The sequence below is a fragment of the Miniopterus natalensis genome, chromosome 10, assembly GCF_054644295.1.
Source record: "Miniopterus natalensis isolate mMinNat1 chromosome 10, mMinNat1.hap1, whole genome shotgun sequence".
Lineage (NCBI taxonomy): Eukaryota > Metazoa > Chordata > Mammalia > Chiroptera > Miniopteridae > Miniopterus > Miniopterus natalensis.
The window spans coordinates 3,989,949-4,005,459 of NC_142090.1; the positions used below are offsets into that span (position 1 = coordinate 3,989,949).

The window sequence follows — 15,511 nt, forward strand, 5'->3', positions numbered from 1 at the left end:
GGTAGGGAGGTGACTTGCCCAAGCTCACCAGTATAACTGATCACAGAAGTGCCCAGGAGACAGTCGCGGCCAGGGCCTAAACCTGCCCTCCCTCCCTTTCCCCCCTGGATGCAGACTCTGACTGGTGCTTGCTGCCAACGTTACTTTATTTGGAAAATGCTAGTGCCAGGGCATGGAGTGGAGGGGTGGGCATGGGAAGAGGCATCGCTGTTGCTGAGCCCGGCGATCACATGCGAGTCAGGGCAGCCTCACCTAGGGAGCCGTCAGCGCTCTGAGAAATCACCTCCTGGATGTTAAGTGAGGGGGAGATGAGCTACCAAGGGAGGCAGCGTGGTCAGGCCGGGAAGGGAAGGGGCAGGAGAGGCCAGCGGGAGCGAACTGGGGAGGAGGGAGCACCAGCCGCCAGAAAACAGCCGGGAGCAAAGGCGGGCTCTGGCCCCGCGCTCCACCCAGGCGGTATGGGTGTCGGCTCCCTTCCATCTGTCTCTCCCCTGCCACTCCATGTGACCTCAGGCTACCACAGAGCAGGTACTTAACAGGAACCGGGCGCTACCGGGCCCTTGGTGCGCTGGCCCTCCCCGGGGCCTCCCAGCCCCAGTTGTAAAGATGAGGTCAGGGAGGGAAAGAGGTGAACGGGGATTTGAACCAGGGGCCACTGATTCCTGACACCCGAGCTTAGGCATGACTGCAGAGGAAATCGGAAGAGTGCTATCGATTGGAAGAATTCAAGGACCAAAAATCCTGCTGGGGTTGGGCTGGGTAAAAGGGCCTGGGGGGAAGCCCGGCCCCACCCCGCCCCGCCCCCGCCCCGGCGCTGGCCCTGGCCCCGGCCCGGGCAGACCCACCCTCGCAGGGGCTGCACTGGCAGCTGTGGATGACAGGCAGCAGCGCGGGCTCCGTGCGGCCGCCCGGACAGCGTAGGCTCAGGATCCGCACGGGGTTCTCCGGGTCCAGGCGGTAGCTGCAGCAGTCGCACTGGCTCTGCAGGTACGGCTCCTGGGCGAGAAGGGGTGGCTGAGCTGGAGAGGGGCCCAACGGAGTTTGCCCAAACCACCTCCCTTCCCTCCCTTGGTCTTTCCATGCAAGAGAGGCTGGGGCTGAGGGGAGGCCAGATCCAATTCCCCTCACCCAGCAGGGAAGCCTGCAGGAGGGATGTGTGGAGGCTAAGCCCACCCCCTCCAGGAAGCCCACCTCCTTCACTCCAGCCCTCACCTGTCTGAGCATCCAACAGTTTAAAGGAATGCTTTAAACACGCCCATCACTGCACCCTGGCAGAAATGGGGGACACAGCCTCTACTGCAAGGGGCCTGCAGTCTAGTTGGAGGCACAGACTAATAATATATGAAACTGCATGTAACCAAGCCCCAAACTGCATGGTTCTGACCCAAAGTACAAAGTAAGTTCTCCCTCCTCACAGCCGCCTCTTGCTCTATGACTATATGGTAACTCTATACAAGTCCCACTGAACGGTTGATTTGTTTCTATAATTCTATCTTTATTTTGAAATAGGTAACATTCACAATTTACCTTCTAGAAACTACAAAAGATTTTTTTTTAAACTACAAAGGATTCAGTAAAAAATAAAAAAATCTCCCTTTGACTTCTATCCCACTATCATTTATTTTTCCTCCCCAGAAAAAATATCTTTACTATCTTTTACTATTTTTAAAAATCCCAAATTGACTTGGGGAGGCATTTTCAGGAGGTGCAGGGATCTGGTCGGAGGAGCAGGACAGTGGCCTGGGGTTGGGGAGCAGGTAGGAAGCACCTTCGCCTTCCGGGAATAGATGACTCAGGTGGGCCTGGGCAGGAGGGAATGACCCCAGGTGACAGGAGGCAGGGCCTGGAGCCATGGCTCCATTCTGTCTGGAACCTGGCAGGACAGAGCCAGATCCACACACAGGTCTCCAGGCTGAGGACTACGGGATTCAGGGTGGGCACAAAGTCCTTGAGAATGTCCACACAAGGAGCAGGGCTGGGTCTTCTGGGTCAAGGAGAGCATGCGCAGAGCAGAGCCTTGCCAGCCTTCCAGGACATACTCAAAAGCGTCTGAGACCAGGCTGTGTGCACAGTCTGTCCCTAGGAGCTTCTCTCACTGTGTGATAGGCTCCCACTTAAAGCCGACTTAGCCCCTCTGTGCCTTTCTTCCTTGGGGTCCTGGCTCGCTTGCCTTGAGGGGCCCAGTGGGCTGAGGAGGGAGCTGGGAACTGCATGGGCCACAGCAGGAGAGGCAGGAGGGGACTCCCTGGAGGGGCAGAGGTGCACAGCAGGCTCGGGAGCCCCCCCGTGATGAGGGTCAACGGGCCACACAGCAAGTGTTGGCCACATCATGGATCTGATCTGCTGTCTCCCCATGAGATCAACCATGTCCCTGTGTCACCTGGGCTCTCCTGCATTCTGTGCCTGGGGTGAGGGCTGAAGGGACTCCCCTGGGCCTGCACAGCAGCCCCCTTGCTGACCTCAGGCATGACGTTGGTGCTGGATGGGCAGTGCCCACTGCAGTAGCTCACTTCCACCTGGTCCAGGTAGCAGGGGCCCTTGGTGAGGTTTCGAAGCTCAGTGAGGCGCCGGCAGGAGGCTGACTGCTCCTCTGTGGGGCAGGCAGATAGAGAAGGGCAGCTGGGACTGTTTAAGGGGGACTGAGCTCAGACCTAAGGGGAGCATGTTGGGGTGGATGTGGCCAGGCGCCATGGTGCAGCACTGGGGTCCTCACCCTGCCAATCCCCGTGGTGGGCAGGGTTGGGGCAAGTGGGCCTCCCAGCGAGTGAAGGGGGAAGTTTGGTAGGAGGGCCCAGAGCAGGAAGAGGAGCTGTGGGAGGTGCCCCAGTTCCCCTCCATACCCAGAGACTCCTGGTGGCAGGTGGGACAGCAGCTCCCTGGCTCCTGCACAGTCACCTCGCCCTGCAGAAGGAGTGGCCCCCGGTCCACTCAGGAGAATGGCCCCATGCCCAGCACCACCTGCCTGAGCCCTAAGACCAGCTTCTGGGGACAGACCAGGAAGAAGCCTGGGGAGCCAGCCTGAGAGGGTAGCAGGCTGCAGGTGGGTACCTGGGCACAGGTGAGGAGGGGGCAGTGCTGGGTGCAGACGCTCCTCCCATTGAGGCAGTGGCAGCTCTCACAGGCCTCCTGCCATTCGGTTCCAGGCTGCAGAGAATGGAACATCCTCTCAGTCTCCACACCTCAGCTTGTAGACTTTTCTATAATACTACCCCCTCTCAACCCAGCCTGGGCGCCTAGTCAGGGCAAAGGACTGGGACTGGAGGTGGCAACAGTCTCATGGGGGAGGGGAGCCTTTGGGGCCCAGAGACTGCCCCAGTGCTGGGGAGCCACCTGCTGCCCCAGGCCCTAGAATAGGGACAGGAGGGAAGTCGGGTTGAGAAGGGGTAGGTGGCACAGAGGGGCAGAGGTATCTCACCGGGTGGGGATGCCCATGGTGCCAGCACTCGCAGTGGTCTGCGGTCACGCAGGGGCCCGGCTGGCTGCGGAAGTACCCTGGCCGGCACACGCAGCCTGGGGCCTGTCCCGCCCTACAATTGCCCCGAGTCTCCGTGGCATTGGGCTCCTGACATGTCCGCTCGCAGGGGCCCAGCTCCCCGGGGGCCACTTGCTGCCACATTTCTCCAGGGGGACACTCTGCCAGGGAAGACCACCCACACCCCACTCTCATCAGCCTTGGCTAGAGCTTCGATTCTGCCCACACTGGGCACCCCTTCTTCCCTCCCCAGCACTGTCTGCTCAGGTCCAGCAGCCTCTGGACTTCTAGGCCTCCAAACACACCTTATTCACCCTCACAAATACTATAGGCCCAGCTCAGGTCTCACCTCCTCTGGGAAGCCTCCCCTGACGAGTCCTATCCACCTGACCTCTCACTGGCAGCACCAGTTTCACATCCTGTGGGTGCTGCTTGCTTGTCAGCAAGCCAGACACTGTCTCCTATCTCCATCTGTCCTCGGCTGCCAGGCTGGGGGTGCCCGGGGCTCCCCATGCTTGTGTGTCCCTGAATCCACACAGAGCCCTGCGTGGCAGAACGGGGCACGTGTGGGACCTTAGCAAAGGCCTGTTGACCTTGACCAGACAGGGATGACACAGCACGGGGCAGATGCCTCCACCTGGAGGCTGCCAAGCTGTTTCAGCTCACCCTCTACCTCAGTTTCCTCATCTGCAGAGAAAGGACCCTCCGCTGCCAGCATCACTCACAGCCCTGGCTCAGTGAGCACAGCGGGCTTGACCAACACCCCCAGCCACCCAAGGTGGACCATGCTGAGCGTCCAGGGAGCACAGGGCAGGGAGAGGTCAGTATGGGCAGACAGGGGAAGGGGCTTAAGAAGGTAGCTTTCCTTAGGGTGGGCAGGGCCTTCTCCCCTCCTCAAGGCCAGCCTGGCCTCGGCTTTGGGAGACCAGCCAAGGCCCAGACAGCACATATCTCACCCTGACAGTCAGTGAGGGAGCAGCTGAAGGCTCCACCTTGGCAGATACTGGAAAGACAGAAGCATGTGTCAGGGCCCTCCATGCCCTCCAACCCACCCCATTCTCAGCAACCCCACCCTCCACCCTCTCCCTATCCCAGCCCCCGCCCTGGCCCTCACCAGTGGGTGCAGTTCTGGCTGAGCACAGTCCCTGCGGGCAGCTCCCGAGCCTGCTCTTCAAGGGTCAAAGTGAGGCCCCAGGGAACAGAGAGCTGGGTGCAGGGACACGCAGCGGGGGGCACACACGTGCCATTGTGCAATAGCTGGGGCACCACAGGATCCAGTTACACTCAGACCACTGCCTCCTCGCCCCCATGAGGGAGTCAGGCCCAGCACCCACACCTACCTGCTCTCCAGGGCAGTCACAGCCAAGCTGGCATGGTTCCCGCACACAGAGAGCGCCGGGCCAAAGATGCGAGCAGAGGTGCGGGCACGAAGTGGCACAGGTACTGAGCACCTGGCCAGGCGGGCACTCTGGGGGAGCACACAGACAGTGAGGCAGGGTCCCAGGGAGGGGTTGCCTCCGGATCTGCCACCTGCCAGCTGGGTTGGGGGCCCAGGCTCCGCAGCCTTGGAGGGAAGCACAGGCTCCCATGGCCCAGGTACTCACCAGGGCAGGGCTGCGGGTTACATTCCTGTTGTTGCTCCATGTCCTGGGCCTGGCATGGTGCCCCCCTGGGACCCTCCTTGCAGCTCCGATGGCGCTCGCTGGTGCCCCCACCACAGGGTGCCGAGCAGCGGCTCCAGGCTGACCACGGCCCCAGAACTGGGCACTCGCGGTGTGGGCACACCAGGGACCCATTGACACAGGTGCTAGGGACAGGGGTGTTCAAAATGGGTCCAGACCCTGAGTCACTGTGAGCAGAACCTTCGCTCCCCAGCAATGCCCATCACCCTGACTTGCCTGCCCCAGGCCTCCCACCTGCAGCACACACCTTCCCTCCCACACTTGGCCACTGGTGGGCAGCATACCAGGTTTTGCAGTCCAGCTGTACCACCTCGGCTGGGGCCAGCACCCAGGAGGCATTGGGGCTGGGCAGGCCACAGTGGCAGGAGGAGATGGGCACGCAGCGCCCGTCCTGCACAAGCTGACCAGGGGGACAACGGCAGCCTGGGGGAGGGGGAGGACAAGACTCAGTGCTCAGGCAGGTGCATAGGACGGATCCCTCTGGCCACCAGATGGAGTCCAAAGCCTCAGGTTGGCACTGTGCACCCTTCCTCTTGTGGCCCCACAGGACCTGGTCTCCTCACCGTCTCCCATTGCCGCCCCAGGCACAGCCTGTGGTCACCCAGGCTCGCTCTAGGCAGGCCCCCAGCCGGCTGCCAAAGGTGACCTTTGCTGCCCTACAGCTCGGGATCCAGCAGTCATCCCACCCCCAGGTCATGGAGTGAAGCAGGCCTGGGCTCCCGCAGAGTTCCCAGGCCAGGCTGTGGGCATGGCCTGGCCACCTGGGCGGCACGGTCCCTGCAGACACTCCACACGGTCCCAGAGGTCAGCACAGCTTCTAGGACACTGGTTGGCACAGTCAAGGGTGGGCACGGTGTCCCGGGCCTCACAGCTCTCCCCTGAGAACCAGAAGGTAGGAGTCTGTGTTGGGGCCATTCTTGGGTCCCCAGGACAACACCCTGCCTCCCAGGGGGCAGAGGCACCATCCCCTTCAGATGCCATGTTGTGTGTTGCAGTCCCTGTCCCCTCCTCCAGACGCTGGGCCAGGGGTTACCTGGGCAGGGCCCCACGTTGCAGCCCTCAGTCTGAGCCCATGGTCCCCGGCAGCCTCCTCCAGGGATGTCCCTTGCCTCTCTCCAGCGCAGCCGGAACCCCCCACTGCAGGGCACCTGGCAGGGGCTCCAGGGCCCCCAAGGACTCCACTGGCACAAGTCTGGGAAGATAAAATGGAAATCAGTACTCAGAGCCCACCTCTCCTCAGCCTCCTGCTTCTACTCTAATGCCCTAGACTCACCCTGCAGACACCCTGGCATGCCCTGAGCCCCCGGTGCAGGACTGGCTGCTTGGCTAACTGCCTGGCCACGGAAATGAACATGGCCCAGCCCTGCCTGGCCCGGCCCCCCCTCCCTCTAGGCCCTTCCACCTGTTGGCACATGCCCCTCCCCATTACCGAGGCAGGCACCAGGGTCTGGGCAGAGGCGGTGCTGGCTGAGCGGCAGGGAGCAGAGGTCTGGGTCCCCAGCCCAGGGCCTCCCTGTCTCAGGGTCCAAACAGAGGCGGTGGCGGTGCTGCTCCGAAGCCAGCAGGGGGGCCGAGGTTGGGGAGAGGCTGGCTGGGTCCAGGGGCCACCGCTCCTCTAGGACAGCCCTGGAGGCAGGGGCCAGGATGCTGGCGGGCAGGCAGGGCCCACAGGGCGACCACTCGGACCAGCCACTCAGAGGCAGAAGACCTAGAACAGGCAGCATGTGGGCCCCTTCCCAGTGACCCTCCCCACACCCAGAGACCCCACTCCCACCCAGTGCGGAGGGAGGGAGGGGCTCAGGTTATGACCAGGAAGGCTGAGGAAAGGGGGGGGGGGAAGGGGCCAGGATGGGGTGACCAACCACCCTGGTTTGTCTGGGACAGTCCCAGTCCTACACTGAAAGTTCCGGGTCCCAGAAACACTCCCTGGGCAAAGGGGGACAGTTGGTCTCCTGGGCCCACAGTTACCTCTACAGCCCCCACTGGTGCACTGCAGCTCCCCGTGCTGGCATTCACTATGGGAGGGGCAGTCAGGGTTGGGGGCTCAGGTAGGGGTAACCTGAGCTCTGGGCTCATCTGGAGCCAGAGGAGGCTGGGGCTAAGCTTGGCCTTCTCTGCAGGGCGCCCTGCCCCCTCCCCAAGCCACTCTCTGCCTCCAGCCTTCTGGTGCTGCCTCCCCCCAGCTTCCCCCACACCAACTCCAGCCCCATCACTCACCACTCTTTGCAGCCCAGCCGCAGGTGGTCCCCAGGAGCCAAGGTCACCCTGGCTCCTTCTCCTGAGATGTGCTGGCAGTTACACTGCCCTGGGGGAATGCAGCCCCCAGCCTGCTCAAGCAGTCCCTGTGCAGGAGGGGACACAGGGACAGGGCTGTGTGACAGTCTCTATGCGTCCTAATGCCTGGCTCACAGCTGGTGCACGTGGACGTGGCTGAGTGAATAGATGGTAAATGGCCACGGACAGTGTGAACAGCTGTTAAGAGGGACCAAGTACAGAAGGTCTGCAGGAGAGGGGTCACTGTGGGCATCGTGGAGGGGAGTGTGGAAATGTGCACAGAGTACCCCCTTCTGGGGCATCTCTCCTAACTGCACCCCTTACCTCGGGGCAGTAGCAGCCAGGCTGGCAGGGCGGCAGGTCCTGGCAGAGCTGAGGGTTCAGGTGTGTGGCACAGAGCCCAGTGCAGGGGGAGCCACAGGCCCGGAACTCAAAGGGAGGCGTGCAGCTGTCCTCTGGGTGGAGGGAGGCAGACAGGTTGCTGGGCGACACCCTCCACCCTCCAAGCCCAGAGCACACAGTGCATGGTCCCTTGAGCCCCTCAGAATCACCTGGTAAGAGTACAAGACTGTCCCCTCTTGCATGACAGACCACAGTCACCCATCCAGCACCCCCTTGGCCCTGTGGTGCCTCGAGGGAAGGGGAGGGACACTGGGCCTTGGAAAGCCCAGAGCTGCATGGAGGATGGGGCTGTGGGGAGTTAGGAGCCTGGCAGGTGCTCCAGGAATGGCAGGTGGGAGAGGGAGGGGCAGAGATGGAGGGCAGCTACAACAGGAGGTGGCAAGACCCGCTGTGTCCGGGCAAAGCTACAGGTGGGGCCAGCAGCTGCCAAGTGGGAAAGTCATGGTGAAGACTCCGGAGTGGGGTGGGGAGGATAGAGAGTAGCTGGGGGGGGGGGGGGCAGGGGAGTAGCTGGGCTGCCGAGGACAGGGGTCAGGGCAACCGCTCAGAGATCCTGGGGGCACTGAGGCTTGCCTGTAGGGGAACTGGGGGACCCTGCCAGGGCTCGGCTCCCTGGCCTCTTGCTCCTGGGGGCCTCACCAGAGCAGTTGCCAATGAGGCAAGGCCGGAAGTAGCCATCCAGTCGGGTGCAGGGGGGTTCCTCCCCCGTCCCTCCAGGTGCCGGTCTCTGGTGTCGGTAGCGCTGCTGGACTGGCACCTGGCATGAGCATTGCGTCCAGCTGCTCCAGCTGCTCCACATGCACTCCTCTAGGGACGGAGATGGGGGTGTCACTCAAGGGCCTCTCTCCCACCCACCACCCACCTCACCCCGGCCCTAGCCAACCCCCTGTGCAGGAAAGGGCAAAAGGAAGCCAGGAATTCAGAAAGGTCCTGGCTGGGCTCCCTGTCACTCAGTGAGGGTCATGTCTCAAAGGGCCTAAAGGAAAAATTGGTGGCAAGAGGAAAAGACCTCAACAAAATATTGGGGAGAAATAAAGATACATATATTTGGGGGGATAACTTGGGGGTTGGGGAAAAGTACACTATTCCCTGAATCTTCCCAGGTAGGGAAAGGGCAGGGCTCACTCCCCACACACTCACCCAGGCAGGGCCCCAGGTAGCAGGCCTGGGTGTCCAGGAGCAGGAAGGTCCCATTGCAGGCGGGGTCAGCCTCGGCCGGTGGGCAGGGGCAGGACCCAGAGCGGGAGGTCAGGCCTGGGCCACAGCTGTGGGAACAGGGCCCCCACGGGCCCCAGGAGCAGGCCTCCAGCAGCCCCCCACAGGGCTGCGGCCCACAGCGCTGGGTCTGGGTGTCAGGGCCCAGGCAGGGCAGCTGCCGCACGTGGGGAGGAGCTGAAGCCACGCAGACCCGGGTGCGAACCTGGTTTCCACCTCCACAGGAGACAGGGCAGTCAGACCAGGGGGACCACGGTGTCCAGGCCCCGGGCACTGTGGGAGAACACAGGTGAAGCTAGAGGGGTTAGAGGGAGTGAAGGCCCAGAGGGCTGGTTGGGACCTTTGTGGCACAGGGGGTGGCAGTTGGAAATATAGGCAGGAGGGAAATACAGGACACAGAGTAAGCAAATGGACAGCAAGGCAAGAGGCTGGCAGGGTGGGGAGAGATGGGGGACTGATGAAACTACAGACCTGCACACTCAGTGTCCTCACACAGCTCGCCCTCCGGGGTGCAGGAGCTGGGGGAGGAGGCAGACTCAGGGACCCTGTGCGATCCAGCAGGTCAGCACAGGCCACCTGGCCCTGCCCCTGGGCTTACCACTGCTGGCACTCGCCCTGCCACCAGCTGTCCCCAAGGGAGCGGGGGCGGTCACCATGCAGGCACAGGGGTGGGCAGGGAGGCTGAGGGCAGGGCTGGCTCTGGGACTGCTCCTCTTGACACTCTGGGGCCCACGAGCTGGATGTGGAGGACCTGGGGGGGGGGGCAGGGCAGGGAATGTGAGAAATGGCCCAGGGCCCTTCACCACCCCTCTGCCTCCTGGACAGACACCAGCTGGGAAAACCCAGGGTGAGCATGGAAGTGGCTGAGGAAAGGAGGGCAAGGGTGACCAGGGACAGAAGCTGGGACCAGGGTACCGGGTGGGTGTAAAGTCACCGAAGGGGGGCAGGGTCTGGGAATGCTGTGTCAGAGAGGGAGACATCATCCAAGGACGCAGGAGAGGGGACACTAGCCAGCCCAGCCCCATACCGGAAGCGTCTCTGCTGTCCCCCGGGACCACACGAGCGGCTGCAGGGACTCCAGGCTGACCAGCGGCTCCAGGCGCAGTGGATGGGCGGCGGGCAGGGCCGCGCTGTGCAGGAGAGCTGCCCGGCCTGGCATGTGCAGTTGCTGCAGGCATCCTGGTGCCGGCTCCCCGGGGCCCAGCTGCGGCCCTGGGCATCTGTGCACTCACAGTGGCCAGTGGGCACGCAGCCGCCATCCTGCTCCAGCGAGCCTGTGGGGGAGGCAGCCTTCCAGAGCTGTGCGGGCACTCGGGCCGGCCCGCCTTTCACCCGAGCCAGCCTGACGTACCCTCGGGGCAGCGGCAGCCCTGCTGGCAGGCCTGGCCGTCCTGACACACGATCCCCTCCTGGAGATCTGAGCAACGTCGGGGACAGAGGTTGGCACAGCTGACCACCTCCATGCCTGCTGGGCAGCCGTCCTCTGAGCAGAAGAGAGGACCAGGGTCAAGAGGGCCCTAAGCCCCAGGGACCATCCCTACCTCTGTGAAGCCACATGCCCCACCCTTCTCCCCATGCTAGTGCCCGTGGAAACATGGAGCACTGGGGACCCTGGGATTGGGACATTTTCAGTGACAGAGGTTACTCTCACCCAGCCTGATACCCAATAAATGCTTGCTGAGCTGGACTGAATTTGTGCATCTAAAATACCAACACTGTCACTTACAAGGCTCCTATATATGTGTTCACCTAGGGGACAGAAGATGTCAGTGGGTGGGGGGAGTCCTGGTAGAGGTGGTGGGCTCGAAGGACGAATAACAGACAGAGCTGAAGCTTGGGGTGGGGAGTGGGGGTTACAGCCTGTCTGGTTCAGTCCACATCCCAGGTACCGGGTACCAGGTACGTTCATGACTGTCACCCTCAAAGCCTCCAATGGGAACTGGAGTCCTCACCCAATGCCCAGATCCCAACATCTACCTGTATGCGTCTCAGATTCCTTAACTGGACAAAGAGGTCCTGGCCTGGCCCCCATCTATGCCACACAATGTTGTGGGGATGGAATTAGAGGTGGGGGTGGGAGAGCCCTGCAGAGAGTACAGGCCCGCAGGGCTGTGCTGTCCCTATCAACATACCACAGGGCATAGGGTTACAGAGTCGAGCGTGGTGCCTCTCCCCAACACAGGGGGCACCCCCGTTCTTGGGTGGGGGGCTCGAGCAGCTGCGGCTCCTCAGGGATCGGCCTCCCCCACAGCTCCGGTCACACCAGGACCAGGGGCTCCAGCGTGACCAGCCTCCGGGCACTGCATGGGAGAGAGAAGGGCCACATGAGGGGTCTGGATCAGACAGAGGGGCTCCCCACCATGTCCCATGAGCTGAGGACAGGCCCTGCCCTAGCATGGAAGTGCCACAGGGGGCACTGGTGCCAGGGAAGAACAGGTCCCAGTCTTGCCCAGCCCACCTCACCTGGGCAAGCGCGAAGGTTGCAGAAGCGGAGCTCCTGATAAGCAGTAAGGATGTCCGGGCACCAGTGCCCGCCCGGCCCTGGGGGATGGTACGCCCGCAGGCGGCGCTGCTGGCCCACCCCGCAGCTTCGGGAGCAAGGTTCCCATGGGGCCCAGGCGGTCCAGGAACAGTTCCCGGCCACGCAGCCAGGGCCGGGGCACAGGGGCAGCCCTGTGGGACAGGGCAAAGCTGAGCTGCAGCCAGTCCCTCTTCCGGCCCCAGCTCCAGGGCCAGTATGACCTCACCCAGACCTTCGGTTCTCCCTCCCAACCTGATACCGACTAGCCTGTGGTTTTGACAACTGGGCCTGTTTCCCCTTTCTCGTGGAGGACAGTAGTGCCAGACTCTCAGGGCTGCCGAGGGGTTTGGATGGGACCTTGGGCGGGGGGGGTGTTCAGTACACACACGAGTGAGGATTTGCTGGAAGTTGGCAGGGCTCCCAGCAGCTGCTGGGGTTGGCAAAGGGCCCGGGGTCCAGAGTCAGGCACCCATTCACGATCAGATGTCAGGCTCAGAGCTCAGTATTTGCTTGAGGGATGTTAGATGTTGGGGTTGGGGTTGGACATTGGCTGGGGGTTAGAACGAGTTGTTCAAGGGCGGTTGTTGGTGTTAGAGGGGATGGGTAGGGCTCGGGTGTGTGTCAGGGTCAGAGGCTGAGACTGGAAGGCGCACCTGTACAGGAGGGCAGGTTGCAAGGGCGCTCCTGCGAGGTGTCCCTGCCAGTGCAGTTTGCCAGGCAGAGGCGACTGCGGCTGCGCCAAGCGGGCTGAGCTGGGTCTGTGCAGCTGCGGGAGCAGGGGGACCATGGGGACCACAGGCCCCAGCCACCTGGGGGGAGGGGAGAGGAGGGCTCTTAATGAGTCATCCCCGGGCTTCTAGTTTCCCAGGAAGCAAGGCTGGAGCGAGAGGAGACCCTGAGTTTGCTTTTCCCAAAGGGAGGTGTAGGTGCAGGTAGTGTGGGGAGGGGACCTGAGGAGTATGGACTACCTGCAAGGTCTGTCACTGGCTCCACCGTGGACCCCGCAGCCCCTGTGCCAAAGGAAAACCCTGCTCAGAAATGTTTCCCAGCCTGCAGTGCACCAGGGCAAGCCCGGGGCTGGTGGCTGAGTTCCAAACCTGTCAGTATCTGGTTCAGCCCTTCCCTCAGCTCAATGTGCCATGGACACTCCAGGCCCTGAGCACAGCACTTCCTCGTGGTAGCAAGGCCTTTGCTCATGCTGTTTCTGCTACCTGGCATTCCTTCCCCACCAATGCTTGTCAAAGTCCTCTCCATCCCTCCAACCCCCTTGGATGCTGCCTCTTCCAGGAAGCCCTCCTAGACTGACCCTTTAGGAGAACTCTTAACCTCCCGATCTTCCATAGCACACGCCACTCCTACAGGGCTCACCACATGCTGACATGGGTTATCTGAGCCCCTGGATTTCAAGGTCAAGGAGCCTGGCCACCCCTGCAGTCTATGGCAGGAGGGAAGCAGAGAGGGTGGGTGCTGAGGGGCCCATCCTGAGGGATCCTGACACTTGGTGACAAGCCCTCCTGCCTCACCACCACCTGCTCGGACCTTTTACCTTGCCCCAGGTCAACAGGGTGAGAGGCCTGTCCCTCAAAGAGAGTGACATGCATGTGTGGGTGGGGTCAAAGGTCAGAGCCAGTATCTCCCCAGCCTTACAAGGGGCCTTCCCAGACTCTGTGAAAGGTCTCACCTGAGCATCGAGTGGAATTGTCCTGGCAGGGGCGACTCTGCCTGTGGCCCCCAGGGCAGGGCCTGCCTCCTGCAGGGGTGGGGGGCCAACTGCATGCCCGGCTCCGGTGGGACTGCCCCAGGCACGCATCACAGGGAGACCATGGTCCCCATGGGCTCCAGGCTCCATCCACTGTGCCAGAAAGACAGAATCACCTGCCTTGGGAGGCCCCGGAGGCCCCGCTTGTTAGGACTGGAGGAGACCAGTGACAACATCTCACCTGGGCACTCGCCGGGGCTGGGGCACGGCTCTCTCTGGTGCTGGGTCCCTGACTGCCCTGCCTCCTCAGGGCAGCGGGACCCTCCGTGCTGGGGGACAGGACAGGAACAGGTCCTGGAGCGGGTCCTTGTCTGCCCTCTGCAGGGCTGGGAGCACGCTGTCCATTCCGACCACGGGCACCAGCCACCAGGCACTGCGGGGGTCAATGGCCAGCACTGGGGCACAGCCATCCTTTCCCCAGTCCCAGCCATCTCTGGGACCCTGGCAGCTTCTCCTCACCTCCCTCCAAGCTGGGTACATACGTGGGCAAGGCAGGTCCGTGCAGTTCAGCTTTCCCTCCGAGCAGGTGCTGGGGGACATTTGGGCACAAGGGGAACAGCGGTAGCTCAGCGCTGCCCATGACCGCCACACACGCCCCTCCTGTGCTGTTCTTCCTTTCCCCTCACCCCTTTGCCCCTTTCCCCTCTGGGGTCTAGGGTCCCCTCCCCAATCTCCAGAGCCTGCTCCTGGGCCCTCCTGGGTGTCCCCTGGGCCCCCTGCTGGGCTCCGGCTGGTGTGCTCTACTAGGCAATGACTTCAGGTCGTCTGAGGACACCACACCTGTCCCCTCCCCTCAGAGCGCACACTTGGCACTCTGTGGCTGACTCAGTTTCCCCACCTATCATACAGGGGTTGGGACCAGCCCATATCTTCTCAGGGATTGGGGGAGTCTAACCTGCACCAGCTGAGACGTGGGAGAGCTCAGGGGCACCCTGCCTTCACCCCTGCACCTGCTTCCCCCCCCATGCCCGCCTCACCAGTAGTTGCAGCCATCTGGCCTCGCCAGCTGAGCACCTGGACGGTGCCGCACCCCAGTCAGCAGGTCCAGGCAGCCACAGTGGCCGGGCTGCACACAGACGGCCCCGTCTGCACTCAGCACCTGGCCTGGGGGACAGTAGCAGCCCGGCTGGCAGTGCCACACACAGTGCTGGGGAACAACAAGGGGGGCTCTAGTCAGAGACGATGGGGCTGGAGGGGTTGGGAGGGGTGGCGCCCTGGGGAGTCAGTGCAGGGGTGCAGGAGAGCAGACGGAGTAAGGGAGCAGGCTGGGTGTGCAGAGTAGAAATGCAACATCCCAGTTCAGTCCTTGTCTTGTCAACACAGTTCATGCCTCGGTTTCCCTCGGAGCTTCTGCCTTGTCCCCTCCTGGGGAGGAGGGAGAGGAAAGGGGAGCCTGGGAGGAGCTTCCCAGGGTGGGGTGACCTCCAGAGGTGAACCCCATGGAGGGCTCAGTGGGGACCCTAGGTCAACACCTGGGAACTGAGGCATCTTCCAGACTTCCTCAGAACATGGGGAGCAGGGACGGGAGAGGACGGCCATTTGGGAAAGTTGGGATCCTCGGGGGGAGACTGGGAGCCAGGTTCTGCCCCTTCCCCCTCCTCCCTGAACATGGGGGAGCCCCCTGGATCCCCCTGGACAGGTCTGTCATTCTTCCTCCACAGGGTCAGCTGCATGCCCACCTCACGGGCTCCAGGGACAGGGACCAGTCTGAGCTTGCCTCTGCCCCTCTCCATGGTCCTGGCCAGGCCCTCAGGCAACATCTCATACGCACACGCACACACGCACACGCATGTACATGCACTCTCAAGATCTGTGCACCAAAATGCTCCTGGCGTTTCAGATGACACAGTGGGGTGACTCCCATTGTTTATGCTGCTTTGTCAATATGCTGGTTAAATTGGGAAACGTCTGCTGTAAGGAAGACAAGGGCTGCTGTGTGGGGCTCGCTCCCCGGGACTCTCTGGAACTAGGGGGAGCTGGCCCACCCCTGCCGCCACTGCTAGGCTGTCCCACCTGCCCGCCCGCCAAGTCACCCTGGGATCAGTGGACCAGTGGGTGTGCCAAGGGGGCCCAGACTCACCACGAGGTCATCACAGGAGCGAGGGCAGGGCGGGCCACACGTGCTAAACTCAGCCCCTTCGATGGAGGTGCAGTCGGTCACTGCAGGCGAGGGGACAGCAGGGGCT

General features: G+C 62.5%; 1 protein-coding gene across 1 annotated transcript in view; it reads right to left on the reverse strand.

Moving 5' to 3' along the window:
- Positions 1–334: 334 nt before the first annotated feature.
- SSPO (SCO-spondin) overlaps positions 335–15,511 on the reverse strand; it is a 42,773-nt gene continuing 27,596 nt past the window's right edge. The window contains exons 59-90 of the mRNA XM_087821320.1: positions 15,406–15,485; positions 14,303–14,472; positions 13,808–13,854; positions 13,507–13,698; positions 13,248–13,418; positions 12,535–12,576; positions 12,220–12,375; positions 11,509–11,718; positions 11,178–11,345; positions 10,397–10,528; positions 10,073–10,319; positions 9,644–9,796; positions 9,517–9,563; positions 8,971–9,318; positions 8,470–8,637; positions 7,753–7,883; positions 7,372–7,496; positions 7,123–7,169; positions 6,584–6,862; positions 6,188–6,346; positions 5,916–6,032; positions 5,439–5,577; positions 5,077–5,279; positions 4,813–4,940; positions 4,587–4,729; positions 4,429–4,475; positions 3,416–3,633; positions 3,049–3,144; positions 2,841–2,901; positions 2,460–2,590; positions 846–996; positions 335–378 (exon numbers count right to left, since the gene is read on the reverse strand). Coding sequence (XP_087677446.1) covers positions 335–378; positions 846–996; positions 2,460–2,590; positions 2,841–2,901; positions 3,049–3,144; positions 3,416–3,633; positions 4,429–4,475; positions 4,587–4,729; positions 4,813–4,940; positions 5,077–5,279; positions 5,439–5,577; positions 5,916–6,032; positions 6,188–6,346; positions 6,584–6,862; positions 7,123–7,169; positions 7,372–7,496; positions 7,753–7,883; positions 8,470–8,637; positions 8,971–9,318; positions 9,517–9,563; positions 9,644–9,796; positions 10,073–10,319; positions 10,397–10,528; positions 11,178–11,345; positions 11,509–11,718; positions 12,220–12,375; positions 12,535–12,576; positions 13,248–13,418; positions 13,507–13,698; positions 13,808–13,854; positions 14,303–14,472; positions 15,406–15,485 — 4,550 coding nt within the window. The remainder of the gene's footprint in view (positions 379–845; positions 997–2,459; positions 2,591–2,840; positions 2,902–3,048; positions 3,145–3,415; positions 3,634–4,428; positions 4,476–4,586; positions 4,730–4,812; positions 4,941–5,076; positions 5,280–5,438; positions 5,578–5,915; positions 6,033–6,187; positions 6,347–6,583; positions 6,863–7,122; positions 7,170–7,371; positions 7,497–7,752; positions 7,884–8,469; positions 8,638–8,970; positions 9,319–9,516; positions 9,564–9,643; positions 9,797–10,072; positions 10,320–10,396; positions 10,529–11,177; positions 11,346–11,508; positions 11,719–12,219; positions 12,376–12,534; positions 12,577–13,247; positions 13,419–13,506; positions 13,699–13,807; positions 13,855–14,302; positions 14,473–15,405; positions 15,486–15,511) is intronic.